The sequence below is a fragment of the Eupeodes corollae genome, chromosome 2, assembly GCF_945859685.1.
Source record: "Eupeodes corollae chromosome 2, idEupCoro1.1, whole genome shotgun sequence".
NCBI classification, from domain to species: domain Eukaryota; kingdom Metazoa; phylum Arthropoda; class Insecta; order Diptera; family Syrphidae; genus Eupeodes; species Eupeodes corollae.
This window is the reverse complement of record NC_079148.1, coordinates 91,696,470-91,712,087: the sequence shown is the minus strand read 5'-3', so window position 1 is coordinate 91,712,087 and position 15,618 is coordinate 91,696,470. Positions and strand designations below refer to the sequence as shown.

Sequence of the window (15,618 nt, the reverse complement as noted above, 5' to 3'; positions counted from 1 at the left end):
TAGAGACAAAGCCCAGAGATTTGAATCAATCAAAAGACTGGATTGGTTACAAATATTGTAAGGCATGTGCATCTTCGTCTTGCTCATACCACTGAAAATATCGCAGCTGTAAGTGAAAGTGTTGCCAAAGACCCGAATGTGTCGATTCCTCTTTGTTTTCAGGTATTAGGGCTGCCTTACAGCACATTATTGCGTATTTTGCACTTTGATCTACACCTACATCCATATGAAGTCCAGCTCACACAACAACTGAAACCAGCTGACCATTCACAATGTCGGTCGTACAAACGTCAATTGGGTGCTTGAACAACAGGCGGTGGACGGCGATTTTGTGAACTAAATTTTCTTTAGCGACGAAGCACATTTTTCACTCGGTGGAGATGTTAATAAACACATTTGACGTATTTGGGGTTCTGAGAATCCTCAAGTAATTGAAGATAGACCATTACATACATTACAAACACTCTGTGTTTGGACCTTACTTCTTCGAAAACGAAAATGGAACGACTGTCACCTTCAATATTCATATGATAACCGACATTTATGTACTTGCTTTTGAAGAATACGACTTGGACAATATATAGTTTAAATAAGACGGTGCCACATGCCACACAACTCGAGCGAGTATGGCTTTATTGCAAGGGACATTTTCTGGCCGTGTAATTTCTCCTCTTGGCGATATCAACTGGCCAACAAGATAATGTCATACCAAACTGATTAAATTTAAAATCCAAACTGATATAATTGAAAAAAAATCAATTAACTTTTTTATAGATCAAAAAAACTGGGAAAACCAATTGTTAAGTCGAACATTTTACGAATCAAAAATGATTTTATCTCCAAAATAATTGTATGCATCGAACAATAACGTTTTTGACATCTGGTAACATTTTGAGAAAAATTGAATCAAAAGTGTTTTTTTTTTACAAAAAATAAAAAACTTAAACCAACATTACTAAAAACTGGTAACAATTTATTTTCGATTCAAATTTCTTTTCAAGAATTTAGGATATTGGCTTCAAATTAATTTCATCTAACAGAAAAAATTGGGGCATATGCATATATGTTTGCAATCCTCTTGCTTAGAGTCTAGAGTTTAGGTTATTTATAAATAAATTTAAACTTAAGTTTAGAGCTAAACCTGTGGTTTAACTATAAACATAGGAAATGCTGTGAAGTGAATTGAAAAGCTCAAAAGGCAAATCATATCAAATAAATTGCACGTAAAGTTGCTGGTGTAGCTCTTCTTTTTGGCAATTTTCGATACAAAGTTCTTTGTCTAACTGCGATAAGTTCTCCTGCCGTTCGCGTTTTATATTTTCCTTTGTGTTTATCTAAAATATTATTGAACGATTTTAGTTTTTTTTGTTTTGGATTTTCTATTAAATAGTTTTGTTTTACTTCATTTTTCGACATCCAATTCGAGGAATGGAAGCATAAAATAACGATATTATAATAAATATGATTAAAAATATATAAAGTGTTCATATATGCGTTTCGCCCCGGTGTAATGGTTGGGCTCGTCAGAAGATGACTATTACACCTTGTCTTGACTCATATTTTCCCGAATAAATCGGGATCCCATATAATCCGAGCTACATACAGAAACTGCGAATTATATAGTTGCTACAATTCTTCAAAGAAGATAAATTGTAGCTATTTTATTGCCTTGCTATGGGACTTTTTGATAAAGAAATATTTGACTGTAAACAGTCGAAATGATTTTCCTGAACACTGTTTAATTTTAATAAATAACGAGTTTAAAAATATAACAGTATTTTTTTGCTTTCACCTGTCATTTGAAGTACAATTGTAGTAGAGTACAACCTTAAACTGGGGTTTTACTAAACACATCAGGAAAATTGACTATGAACAAGAGCTGTGTTTATTCAATCAACAAGCCTTAAACTATAGGAAAATTTAGTAAAATTTGTTTAAAAATCCAACTGTCAGTTTTTTCATATAAATCAAAAATTGGTGAAAATTGATATTCGATTCCTAATATCTCGGAAAAAAAAGAAAGTTTGTCACCAAAATGATTTCATTCTGTAAAATGATGTTTATAAAATAAAAAAAACTTTCAAGAAATGCTACTCAAATTGATAAAAATTGGTTTTCGATTAAAAATCTCGTTAACAAATATAAATTTTAAAATCAAACTACATATGTACATATTTCATCATATGCAAAATATTGTTGGTAATTTTTAGTTATTATTTATTTAGAAAAATTGAACTTATAACGTTTTTAACAAAACACAAAAACCTACGAAAACAACAAAAAACCGATAAGAAATGGTTTCGAAACTCCATTGCATTTTTGATCTATCGGTTAGTTTGCTTTGTCTTGAATGGACTTTAGAGCATTTACAAAGACCTTATCTTCCTTTTATAAGAATTAAGGCACAAGATCATCTTGACGGCCAATTGTGATCAGTTCTTCGAGAAATAAAGCGATCCGAAAACTTTTCTGTTCAAATTGACAACTACGAACTGTCACTTAAAAATATTAAAAAATTTTGTAGTAATATTTAGGTCCGTTCACTTACTTTCTGCACCTAAATTCGTAAAAAAAGATATTTTAAAAAATGGGCAAACAACAAATTTTTCCCACAATTTGACTGTCAAAAAAAAATATAAATTTTGAAATCATCATCATCGTTTCATTTCGTGTATGGAATAAATTAATTTTTTTGTAAATGAATAAATAAAGACAACATGAACTCCAAGCAATATCATGCTGCTCCATTAAAATTGGAACTTGAAAATTGCAATCTTGATGCTGTTCTTTGGGAAAAGAATTTTAAATTTTATAATTGACAGCAAAAGCTAGCAATTTATTTAATTTATTTGAAGTTCTATCAAATTTGACACTTTTTCAAAATCAGCCCAAAGAAATTTCTTGGGCTAAAATTCGTAGGTTGGGGAAATATTTTACTCTCTCGTGAGTGCAATCTTTTACGAAAAACTACGAAATTCTTGAGTACGTGAATAGGATTTAGTTAAATTTCGTAATTTTTCGTAAAATTAGACTGTTTTACGAAGGTACGCGAACGGACCTTTTAGCATTCACAATGCTGTTGTCGCTAAATTCGAAGTTTAAAAATGTCACAATATGACAGCTTCAAAAGTGACAACTTTTAAAATAGGGTTACCAACATCTATTAAAAATTAAACCTCCTGATGGAAAACCCTTTATTTATAAAACTCAGTTATAAGTATATATTTGACACAATTAATTTTGGATGAAAAAAAAAAGAAAAAACTACAACTATAGAATAACCAATAAATATTATAACGCATAAAGCTCTCATATTATAAATCATCTTTAAAATATTACATACCTAACCTATGTATTCATATGAAAGTATGTACATTTGTATGTATGTATGTAGGTACCTATTTGTTTTGTTAATAAAAGAACGAAGTTAAGTGCATGGTGACATAGAGCTCCATATACATAATGTAGGTCCCAATTCCAAACCTACCTCTACCCTCTATCCTACCCAATGCTGGTGTTGTGTAAATTAAAAAACGAAAGTGGGTACCTACATACATACATACATAGATACAAAACTTCAATAATTTCTCATTTAAATACGTACCTATTACAAACCCTAAACTTTATGTTGATAAGTTCGTAGGTAGATAGATATATTATTTAGTCAAACTTACAACAGTGTAACATAACATTAAACAATATTCAGCCTAAACAAAACATATCTTTTTTTTTTGTTGTTGTTGTTGTTTTATTCTGTACATTTGTTAACAGATAAATCCGTGAAAAAAGCATTGACTAAAAACACAACAACACACACAAGCTAAAATATAAAAAGCTTTTTTGAAATCAGCAGCAAGTAGGAAAAATTTAGGTCAAGCATATTTCTTTCTGATATATGTATGTACAAATGTACATACATCCATTTATATAAAACAAAAATTAAAATAAAATAAAAAAAAACAACAACAACACCAACTTAAAGCTAAAACGTTTACGACCGCAATTCTTATAGTTGCTGCAAACACAGTCACATGCTGCTCATATGTACCATCCATGTTACGCCGTTCGTCGTCGTTGTCGTCCATGTATTTCAATTTCATAAAAAATAAAAGTATCTAAAAAAAAATAAAAGTATCTCAACTCAAAGTTTTGCGTCAGTTTCAGTTCGTTATGGTTTTTCTTGTCTATACGCACACCTCTTTGCTCTCTCTCACAAAAACAACAAAAAGCTAAGCTAAGATAAGCTGCACATAAATAAAACAACAATTTTTGAATCTGGAGTAGGTCAAGGACAGTATAATTGGAACATTACAATTGAAATGCCTATTTGAATTTATTTTATATTTTTCTTTACTTTTACTTTCTCGAAGACTCGCACAGCGCACAAAGATTTAAGTTTATAGATATTTTTATTATTTGTATTTGTTTCTGGGGAGGGAATGGGTAATGGATTATGCGAGAAATAACAAACCAACCAACTCTTGTCTGAAGAAACTAGAAACAAAAAAAGACTTAATAAAGCTTTTAAACATTGAGAAATCTCTGTATGTAATAATAAGCCAGTAGGTAGGTAGGTTGTGTAGATATGTATCTATAGCCAATGTCATAATATTTGATTCACTTCAGAAACAAAATGGAACAAAATTATTTCTACATACTTTTTTAATTCATAGTCTTTTACAGGGTTGCCACATCTTTAATTAAAGTTAAAGAGTCAAATTATGAAAACATACAAAATCTAAACAAAAAAATGGTAGGATTTTTACTTTAATCATGTCAAATGAGTGCGCAAAGTTTCCAAGGAATATTTTTGTAGATTCGGTATAAAATGGCAGGACTTAAATGTATTTAGACGGATAGACGTCAAAAACTAGGGATATGTTGAAATAAATAAGAAAGAAGAATTGGAAAATGATTGAGGAAAAGGAAGGAGAGAAGATGTTGGAATGTTCGAACATACTAAGTATCGTAACGTCTATTGAGATCTATCAAAAATAAATAAATCAGGTGGCGCAAGAGTCCGTTGAGAACTAGGGCCTAGAAAATAAAACTCTCAGCCATTCTTTTGTGCGAGTACTGTTGTTAGGGATCGAGGGGACCTACAGTTTTTTTTGTTAAGCCAAATCCGAAGGGCTAATTTGCAAAAGCACTTTTCATGACAAGAAGGATTTGTCAATTCCTCGCAGGAGCAGTTCCCGTGAAAAAAATTAAGATAGTACAGGCAGGGATTGAACCCAAGACTTCTGGCATGACAGTCCAATGCAATAATCATCACACCACGGTTACTACAATTGTTTGGTTCAATTTATTTATTTCAATTTTGTTGAGTCGGGATAGGATGGTAGGCTTTAAACATACTTTGAATGGAACGGACGTCAAACTAGGAAAATGTCAAAACAAACAAGAAAAGTGTTGACAAGGATTTAGTGTAAAGGAAGAGCTGGTGGTGGATGTCACGACTAGCCGAGTACAAACTATCGCGCGCGTCTTTTCAGATCTACTATATAGATGTTATCTCATCCTAAGATCTCACCAGCTTTTATTTTTCAACTTCTCCCCTCACTAATCTTAAGGACCCGCCATTTTTGAATAAGTTGAAACTTTTTTGTAAGCAAAGAAAAACTGACATTTAACAAAACATGGAAAGCCGGTTATGACAGAAGATCGAAGGAACAAACAAAACAAGATATGATTAATATCTACGATCGAAAGATTTGGCGGGGTTGTCAATTTTGTAATTTTGGAAAAAAAAAACTGTCACACTGAAATTATTGTCGGCAAAAAAGTTGAAAACAAAATAACCTAACCCAATAAGCGAAAAATAAACAAATCTGGCAAGCCTGGTCTCTTGTTATAAGGTACGTCTATCTACATTTATATGAATATGGCTTAGTTTGTATCTATGTGTAGGTATTAATTGGTAAACACAACACATACAAGAATTATGAAAACATGATCGAAAGCTTTTTTTTTTATATTTTTTTGTATTTTCTTAAGTATTATTCAATCGCACCAACACAAGGGAAAAAACAACCATATTATACAACGGAAAAAGCTCAGCGTTGCACACATAATATATAAACAAGAAACTAGGTCATGATTGTAAGAGACAACGTTATAATAGCCATGGGAAGTTATGTGAGCTGAGAGATATAAGTTTTTAGTAAATATATATAAAAAAACACAAAATTCAGAGACATATGGTTTTGTTTCAGTTTCAATTTAATGGTTTTTGATATCCCGAAAAAATAGTGAAAAGAATAATGCATTGAATTTGAATGACCTAAATAATAAAAATAGAATATAGGTAGGTATTGTGGTTGTGGAACACGCTTGCTTAAGGTGGGTTGGTTTAGTTTGGTTTGGTTTGATTTCGTAGATAGGTTTGTAGGTGGATGGATATGAATTTATACTTATAACATTCGTACATATGAAACTTAAGCTTTATAATACTATACAGATACATTAATTCGATGAAGGTTGGGGTAGGTCAGAACAGAAGGTTGTATACGCAGAGCAAAGGTACCTAAACTCTCTATAGATACATTAAATATACACAATATTGTAGATACTTTTGTACTTTACTTAGGCTACTGTATAACTAGAAATACAATGTATGTAGGTACCTATGTACACAAGAGTATATTTTGGATTTGAGTTTTGTAATTTGAAAACATTTAACTGAATATCCTGTGAGTGTTTCTTTTTTGCAAATTAAAGATGCATAATCTATTGTTTCATGTTCAAAGTTGGAATTTTCTACAGTGTTTTGTTGTTAGAACTCTTGTTTTTTTAATTTCGGGTGCTTCCATGATTGGAAAGTATTAAGTCAAATGAAAAGGTATTTTTAGGGAAAAATATTAACGTTTCTTCGTTTTCCTCAGACTTACTCATCTACGATTAACTATCTGTTAATTATTTGTTTTATGGAAAATATAGGGGCTTACTTGTGGAACTTAACGTACAGTACACACATTTTTGCAAAGTGGTCGAACGTTGAATATGTCAGAAATTTATAACTGCTGTTTAAGTGACAATATAAGATTGGTCATATTTTTATTTCGATATGAGCTCAGAACTTAAGGATTTTAAAATTATGAAAGTCAGAAATTCAGAACGACTTTTCAAATGACAGCAATGCAACCGCCCTTTTTTGTGTACAACTGTTGCGCAGGATGTCAAAAGTGCTAATGTCAGAAATTTAGAACGACTTTTCAAGTGACAGCGATGCAACGGCCATTCTTTTGTGTACAACTATTGCGCAGGATGTCAAAATTGTGAATGTCAGAAATTTAGAACGACTTTTCAAGTGACAGCAATACAACCTCCATTTTTTTGTGTACAATTATTGCGCAGGATGTCAAAAGTGCTAATGTCAGAAATTTAGAACGACTTTTCAAGTGACAGCGATGCAACCGCCATTTTTTTGTGTACAACTATTGCGCAGGATGTCAAAAGTGCTAATGTCAGAAATTTAGAACGACTTTTCAAGTGACAGCGATGCAACGGCCATTTTTTTGTGTACAACTATTGCGCAGGATGTCAAAATTGTGAATGTCAGAAATTAAGAACAACTTTACAAGTGACAGCAATTCATCCGCCATTTTTTTTTGTGTACAACTATTGCGCAGGATGTCAAAATTGTGAATGTCAGAAATTAAGAACAACTTTTCAAGTGACAGCAATGCAACGGCCATTTTTTTAAAATTTTGAATGACGCAAAAAACTAAAACCAGTTAAGAACTAGGGCGACTTACAACTCTCAACAATTCCTATGTGGTGAGTCATTTAAGGGATGGAGGGAACCTACAGTTTTTATGCCGAATCCGAACTTGTAATCTGAGAAAGTAGTTTTCATAACAAGAATTACTTTTGGAGGTGAATGATCACGCATCTTGTAATTCAATGAAAACAATTAAAACATAAAGGCTTTTTGAGAATTGCAGATAAACATAAAATAAATAATTAAACAATTTAACGTTTATGAATATAATTAGCTGTGGGTAAATTTGTATTTAAGTAATATTGAGTGTAACCTGAGATTTATGATAAAACAATTTCATCTCTTACAAAATATCAAAATCGACAGTTCTAAAAGTCTAAGAGTTAGAAATCATTGTCCAAAAATTATTCAGTAAGCACTTTAAACTTTATATCCACAGCTAGAAAGTAATAAATTGACGGTTAATGGATTGTGGAACGTATGTAAGTAATATTTAGTGTAACCTGAGCTTTATGATGAAACAATTTCATCTCTTACAAAATATCAAAATCGACAGTTCTTAAATTCTACGAGTTACTGATCATTGCTCAAAATAGTAAAAATAATTAATTAAGAACTTTAAACTTCATATTCACAAGTAGAAAGTAATAAATTGACGGCTAATGGATTGTGGAACTTATGTTTTATTTTGAACATTCCTTGCAAAATCATCAACTTTACGATCCAAAAATATTATTTAGACTTATTGAAGTAAAAATGTTCCAAAATTTTTTATAAATAAAAAAATTTGCGTGAAATATTAGCCGTGGAATGAAAAATAAATAACACGCAAAAAATCTGCATTTGGTTTCAAAAAAAACTTGTGGAAGTGAAATGTTAAAAATTGTCCGTAAATTGGTTTTCTCCTTTGGTTCAAATCAAAAGTTGTGAAGTGCAAAGTACAAATTTTTTCCTTTGCAAATAAACTCAAAAATTGAATAATAATTTACTGTGGAACAAAATAGTAAATGAATATTATTTTACATCTCTTTCTGTCTCATGATCGTTGTAAGAAATAAAAACACTTTTAATAAATTTTACAACACGTGATTACAAAGCTTTAGATCACATGACTAAGGAGTGGTAAGATAAAATCGTGAAAAACTATGTGGAACGTATTCATATCTACTTTTTAAATTTTTAAATAAAACAAAAATCCTTCCTAAACAAATTTTTACACCTTTAATTTTAAAATATGTATCAAGAACTATTTATTTTATCTCTTAACTCAGAAATTAAAAATGGTTTCTGCACAAAATTGTGGAACCCATTAATATTTCTCGAACCAAATTTAAATTGTTATCGTGGAACATATTCGTTATAATCTTAAAGGAAAAAGTAAGATCATGGGAGGAATCTTTAACGCATTAATATGGACTCAAGGTCAAATTTTGCAAAATCAAAAAACAAGTCGAAGGCCAAAAGCCAAAGGCTAAAAGTGAACATAAAAACACAAATAATTTAAAGTTAATTCCCTGACCCTAAAATTTTTGCAAGACTCTTATAATTTTTGTATGATTTTAATCTTTTTTTTTTAAAGAAACTTACCTTCTAATTTCATTCCAACTTCTAGACATTTTTGAAAACGGCAATATGGACATCTTTTGCGTTGTGTTTTATCAATATGACAAGATCTTTCAGCTACACACGTATATACTTTTTTATTTTGAACGGTTCTTTTGAAAAAACCCTTACAGGATTCACACGTTAAGAGTCCATAATGATATCCACTAACTTTGTCACCACAAACAGGACACAGCTCTTCAAAGAGATGCTTAAAGTCGATCCCTTCGCCATTGCCGCCTCCACCATGGCCAGTGGAGCCTGTTGTACCAACTGGTGGCGGTATAAGTGATATATATCCACTATTTGGATTCGCACTTATCACACTACCAACACCGCCTCCACCTCCATTACCGCCACCGCCATTGCTACTGCTATTATTGCCCGTACTATTTGGACCATTATTTCCAACTATACTTCCACTTCCTCCGACGCTTTGTTGAGAATGAGAAGACGTGTTATCTTGATAACCTGTTGGAAATATATATTGTGAATCGAAATTGTAAATGTACGAATATGAAAAATTTGAATTGGCAATATTTGGATTCTGTTGGTAAATTGGATGATGTTGTTGTTGTTGCTGTTGTTGTTGCTGCAGTTGTTGTTGTTGTTGCTGATGATGATGGTGCTGTTGTTGTTGTTGTTGTTGCTGTTGATGATTATGTAAGCTATTGGTTGGATTATTCAAATGCAAATTGGTATTCCCAACTGCATAGGTGGAAAAGTCATTTTGAGAAACATTATTATCGGTATTATTCATGGAAGGAGAATCAGTATCGTTATTATTGTTTCCGATATTTTGTGTGGATTGATTTGAGGTATTATTTACAACACTAGATTGAGTTGTTGCCCCAACAGCCGGACTAGGAGAAGGCTGTTGTTCTAAGCTTCCCATTGAAAATGGTGGCATATTAAGCGACGAAATAAACGACGCTGCAGATTGTTGTTGCTCCATTTCTAATAACATTTTTTATAAACACACCATCAAAGAATCATGAGTTTTATAAAAATCACTCAAAGTTAGAGGAAATAAAATCAAATAATAATCAAATTCGTTTTGTTTGGTTTTTCGTTTTTTTTTTTTTGTTTTTCTATTTTATTTTGTTTTTGAATTCGGAATTATTGCACTGAATTAATATGTTTCTTGATTTGTATAAGAAGTTGTATTTTTGTTTTTTTAAAGGATATTAATTTTTTCTTCTTCAAATAAACCAAAATAAGAAAAGACTAAATAATAATAACAAAATTTAAGATTCACTTATTTTTTTATATTTATTTAAGCATTATCAATGCGTTTTTTAAGTACACCAATCTTATGCTCTTACTTTCCACAAAACTGAGCTCGAAAAAAAGGTTAACATTGATATTTTTGTGGAAGCTATAATTCGACATGTTATTTTACTTCACCGACACGACGCGACGACGGAAAGGACTCCGTTTTCATAGGTACAATGTGTATTTTATTTACACAAGAATTTATATATTTTTTTTTGTTTTTTTTTAAGACACACAGAAATGGGTTGGATATTTTGTTGTTGTTGTTTTTGTTGTATAGAATAAATAAAACTACAAATTACAAAAATATGTAATTGAAAGGCAAAACTTTTTCTCTTTGTTGTTTTAAATAGATAAATAAAATATTTATATTTTTCGATACACGCACTAAATTATATACAATTATCATAATCCTTGGGCTGATATTGTAAATATATATATATTTGATTTGGTCATAAGTTGATGTAGATAGATGTTTTTTTTTTTTAATTTTTGTTTTGTTTTTCTTTAAATTGAATTGGAATGCAATTCGGCGGATGGGAAGGTTATTCAATATGTAATCATCACAAATGAAATTGAAATTGAATTCAAAAAAATAAAGTTAACGCATTAAAGTTCGAGGGGTTATTTTTATATTTTGAAACGTTTTTTTGTTTTAATTTGTTTGTTTGCTTGTTTGTTTGTTTGATTTGTAGTAATTAACAATAATAATAATAATTCCCTGTTGAAGTTGAAAAAAGTGCAACTGCTAGCCGCCACGGTCCACGATTGACTAAACTAAGTAAATGCTAGGATTCCCGCGAATGTAGGTACCTACTCCACATTCATTACGTATTCTCGAAAAACTCGACTGAATCAATCTATCCATATCACATAATACCTCACAGTCGCAGTGCCTGCTGCTGCGTCGTCATCACCGTTCTTCTCTCACTGAAACACCAAACGTGTTTTTGAATAAATGGAAAAAGCTCTTTCAGATGAAATGAAAATGAAAAATGAAAACAAAAACAAAACGAAAACGAATAAAATAGTGCGCGGGACGGAAACGGTATATGGGAAGCTTGTGCTGGTGCTTGTGAATTCGAATTATTATTGTAGCTCTTCTTTGAGTCTGTATTGTGTTGTGAAATATAATAATTTGTATCTATATACAAAAGAGCACACTATTCTATAAAATTCACTCACACAATAACTTTGTGCTTCGAAAGCGAAAGTGAAACTTGCTGGAAGCATGATGAAAAAGTTTTGGCACATTAAAAGCTTCATTTTATAAGCTGCTATGGGCTACAACAATGGGCTATAGCAGCTACCTCCAACAAAACCAACTACCAACGACCAACTTGTGAGGCTTGAGGGAAGTAGTTCGTACAGTAATTAGGCAGATAATAGTATATTCCATTTTTGTGTTAATTTGATCGTCTACTTTAGAATGAGACTTTGGTGAGGAGCATTTTACTATTTTGAATAAATGCGATTGTTATGATTACCATTTTTGGTAGATACCTTACCATTTTATATTTTATCCCTTCCTTTAATATTAAGTAGGTTACCTTAAAGAGACTGAGAAATTTCATAAGCTTTGGATTGTGAAATTTATTTACGGAAAATAACTACGATAACTATAATCAGAATAATCCTATCTAAAGGAAATAAACTTCTTGTTCCTACAACATTTGGAATGTATGAAGGAACATTACAATAATTGATATTTTAGACAGGTTAAAACGGTTAAATAGGTGACCTATCTTTCATAGACTTATTCGTATATATGATTTCCTTTCAAAGGTTAAATTGGTCAAATTGGAAAAGTATTTCTACACATAGTTCGCTTATATGAAGAAGGATATAAGCGGTGTTATTTAACATGTTGCTGTGCTTTACCATATAAAGGAGGAAAATACAAAAATAAAGAAATAAAATTGATGGAAAAAAGCTTAAAGCTAGAGTGTAATAGGGTAGGTACAAAAGTACATGAATTCGAAGTATTCCAAAAGACTGAATCTTGTTGTAGGAGGATTAGACCTCCTGCACACGTTTTATTTGTAGTTTTTAAACTTAAACCAACAACATAAAGATGATTTAAATCAAGTTTAAAAGATTCTTACTAAATTTAAAATAATGTCAAAATTTTAAAAAGTAGAACATTTTATATTTTGTTTTTTTTTTTTTTTTTGGTATCGTGACAAAACAGGCCCGTGTCCCGATGAAAATTAAAAAATTGAAAAATAGGAAAACTTCTTTAACTTCATTTCGAATTTAAGGACTTTATTTTAAGCAGCATGTGTTTTTTCATAATAATTCCTTGTCATCCATGTCTTAGGTGTTCAGTTTGTAAAAAATGGTCCACATACGCCCAGTGTACCAATAAGAAGCAAAATTTAGTTTTTTGTATAAATATGGAGTATGCATTGAAATCCTTTTTTAAACATGATAGGATTTGTCAAGAAGTTGGCACATTGCTTGTTAATTATTCATTCCCAACAATTTGTTGGTAATTGTTACACTTGTGGTGTATAGTCAACTTGAAAAGTTTCTATACAAAATTCAGAATTTTTTGAAACTAAACAAAAAACAAATGAGTCGTGGACCTTTTTACACTTTTATTTGATTTATGTACAGTCCTTCAAATTCGTATTTGTACAGTAGGTTCCAACTGTTTTAAAAACTCTTTTAATATGCATTTTATTAACTTGTAATGGGTCCGATTTGTCAAATTGAAAATTTTGACATTTTTCGACGTTTCAAGGTCCCTAGAGTCGAAATAATAGATTTTTAGAAAGATGTCTGTGCGTGCGTGTGTACGTAAGTTCGCGACATTTTTTTCGTCTTCCACTCCTCAAGAACAAGAAGAGATATCGACTTCAAATAAATTTTGTTGTACAGATAATAATGCAGAAAGGGCTCTTAAGAAAATTGAGTGTGTGGTTTTTTACCATAGCAGTTAAAAAAAAAGTTACAATTTTGGCTAACCCTAAATATCTTACGAACCAAAAACGCTAGAGACTTAAATAAAATTTTATATAATATATTGTAAAGTGATCCAAAACAAGTATATTTTTTGAAAAAAAATCCAATTAACGATTTTTTTATAAATAAAAAACTGAAAAAAAATTGTCACTTCAAAAATTTAACGAACAAAATATGATGTTTTTTTGGATTCAATCTCTAAAACATTTTTTTTGCAACGAAAAATATCGTTTTTCACATCTGGTAAAATTTTGAGAAAAATAAAAACTTAAAAGAAAATTTTACAAAAGTTTGTAAAAATTGATTTTCGGCTAAAATATCTTTTCGAAACTTTATGTTATTGGCTTTACACTGCTTTTATCTTTTGAAAAATATTGTTGTCAACATTCGGTAAAATTTTGAGAAAAATTTAATGGAAATTTTGTTTTACAAAAAAATATAAACCTAACAAAAAACAATACTAAAATTTGGCAACAATTTACTTTCGACTCAAATAGCTTTTCAAAAATTAAAAATATTGTTTCAAACTTTTTTAATTCATAGAAAATATTGTTTTCGATACTCAGTAGTTTTTTTTATAAAAATCCAACAGCCCGTTTTTTCATTAAAAAAAATAAAATCTACAAGATAATACGCAAATTTGGTAAAAATTGATGATGGGTTTTTGATATTTCTCAAATTAATTTCATTTATCCAATTTGTAAAAAATTAGGAAATGCTACTTAAATTGGTTAAAATTTGTTTTCAACTAAAAATGTATTGAACAAATCGACATAGGGTAAAATCATTCATCTGAAATTAATTTTCTATAAAATCGGATGGAATTTATATTCGTACCGCATTTCTTATTCTCAAAACTGTTAACATATAACCGTTAAAAATAATGCCAAATACATTTCTATCATTGAAACGTCTGAATATTTGATTGTGTTTGAATTTAAAAAAAAAGACAAAAAATCGGAAGAAAACAATTTGAAACGATGGTAAGTGATTAAAACAAGTATTGGACCTGGTTAGCAGACCAAGTTTAATTGTGTGTAGTTAAATGATTTCAAAATGAAAATAAGCCGAGAAATCTTAGACGTGAAATTTTCAACACTCATGAAAAGCGTATTATCATACGTGAAATAACCAAAAATACCTGAAGTAGTGCACCAAAACTAGCTTAAAGGCTGCGTCAGTAACTTATGAAGTATTTTTCAACAGAAACTCTGAGGAACTGCATTCGCGAAACGTCCGAGTTGCCCGAAAATAAAATTTATATTAGTGCTGTAAGCAGAGTGAGGGGAATCAACTTTGCAAAAGGATTTTGAATTCTCGAAACAAGTAATTTTTACCAATGAATCAAAATTTAATACTTTTGGTTCAGATGAACGGTAAATAGTAATGGTAAATGGTATGGTGGAAACTAAATACCGAGCTCCTTCCGATAAATACTGTAGCAACAGTAAAGCATTGTGGTGGATCGGTGATGGTTTGGGGTTGAATGGAAGCTTCTTAATGACCGGCAATAGGACCACTGGTGATCTTATGATTTATCTCACTGAGCAGTGGAACAAATCTTTACAAAAAGAGTAAGATTATTGCACTTGATATTTCAAAGGCATTTGATAGACTTTGGCATCAAGCTCTCTTATCGAAAATGCGTGCTTGTAGAATCTGTTCTTTGTTGGGTTAGAAATAACCTTTCGGACCGTTCAATTCAAGTAGTATTGGACGGCTTCAAATCTGATATACACAAAATAAACGTTAGTGTGCCCCAGGCTTCCATTATGTCTCCGACACTCTTCCTTATACTCATAAACTTCTAACCCACTATATTGTTTTGCTGATAACAGTACGTTCTCCTTACATATTCTTTTTTAGATTCTCATCCTTGTTCTTCGGATGTGGGCTACAAACGGCAGCGTATGATAAGCTCATTAAATTCTGATCTTGACAGCATTGTTCAATGGAGATTCAAAAACCATGTAGAATTTAATGCTTCGAAAACTCAATGCTGCCTATTGTCACAAAAGCGTAACCCTCCCCTAATGCCACTATCAATGGGT

General features: G+C 30.9%; 1 protein-coding gene across 3 annotated transcripts in view; it reads right to left on the bottom strand.

The window, feature by feature from the left end:
• LOC129948125 (nuclear hormone receptor FTZ-F1) overlaps nt 1–15,618 on the bottom strand; it is a 103,404-nt gene that overhangs the window by 16,627 nt on the left and 71,159 nt on the right. For 2 of the 3 annotated variants that reach the window (XR_008781834.1, XM_056058977.1), the window contains exon 3: nt 9,311–9,796. Coding sequence is in view for 2 of the 3 variants with exons in the window: in XM_056058977.1 (XP_055914952.1) it covers nt 9,311–9,796 (486 nt within the window). In the remaining variant the exon portion in view is untranslated. Of the gene's footprint in view, nt 1–9,310; nt 11,598–15,618 lie in introns of those variants that run through there. The other variant, XM_056058978.1, reaches the window with a different exon arrangement.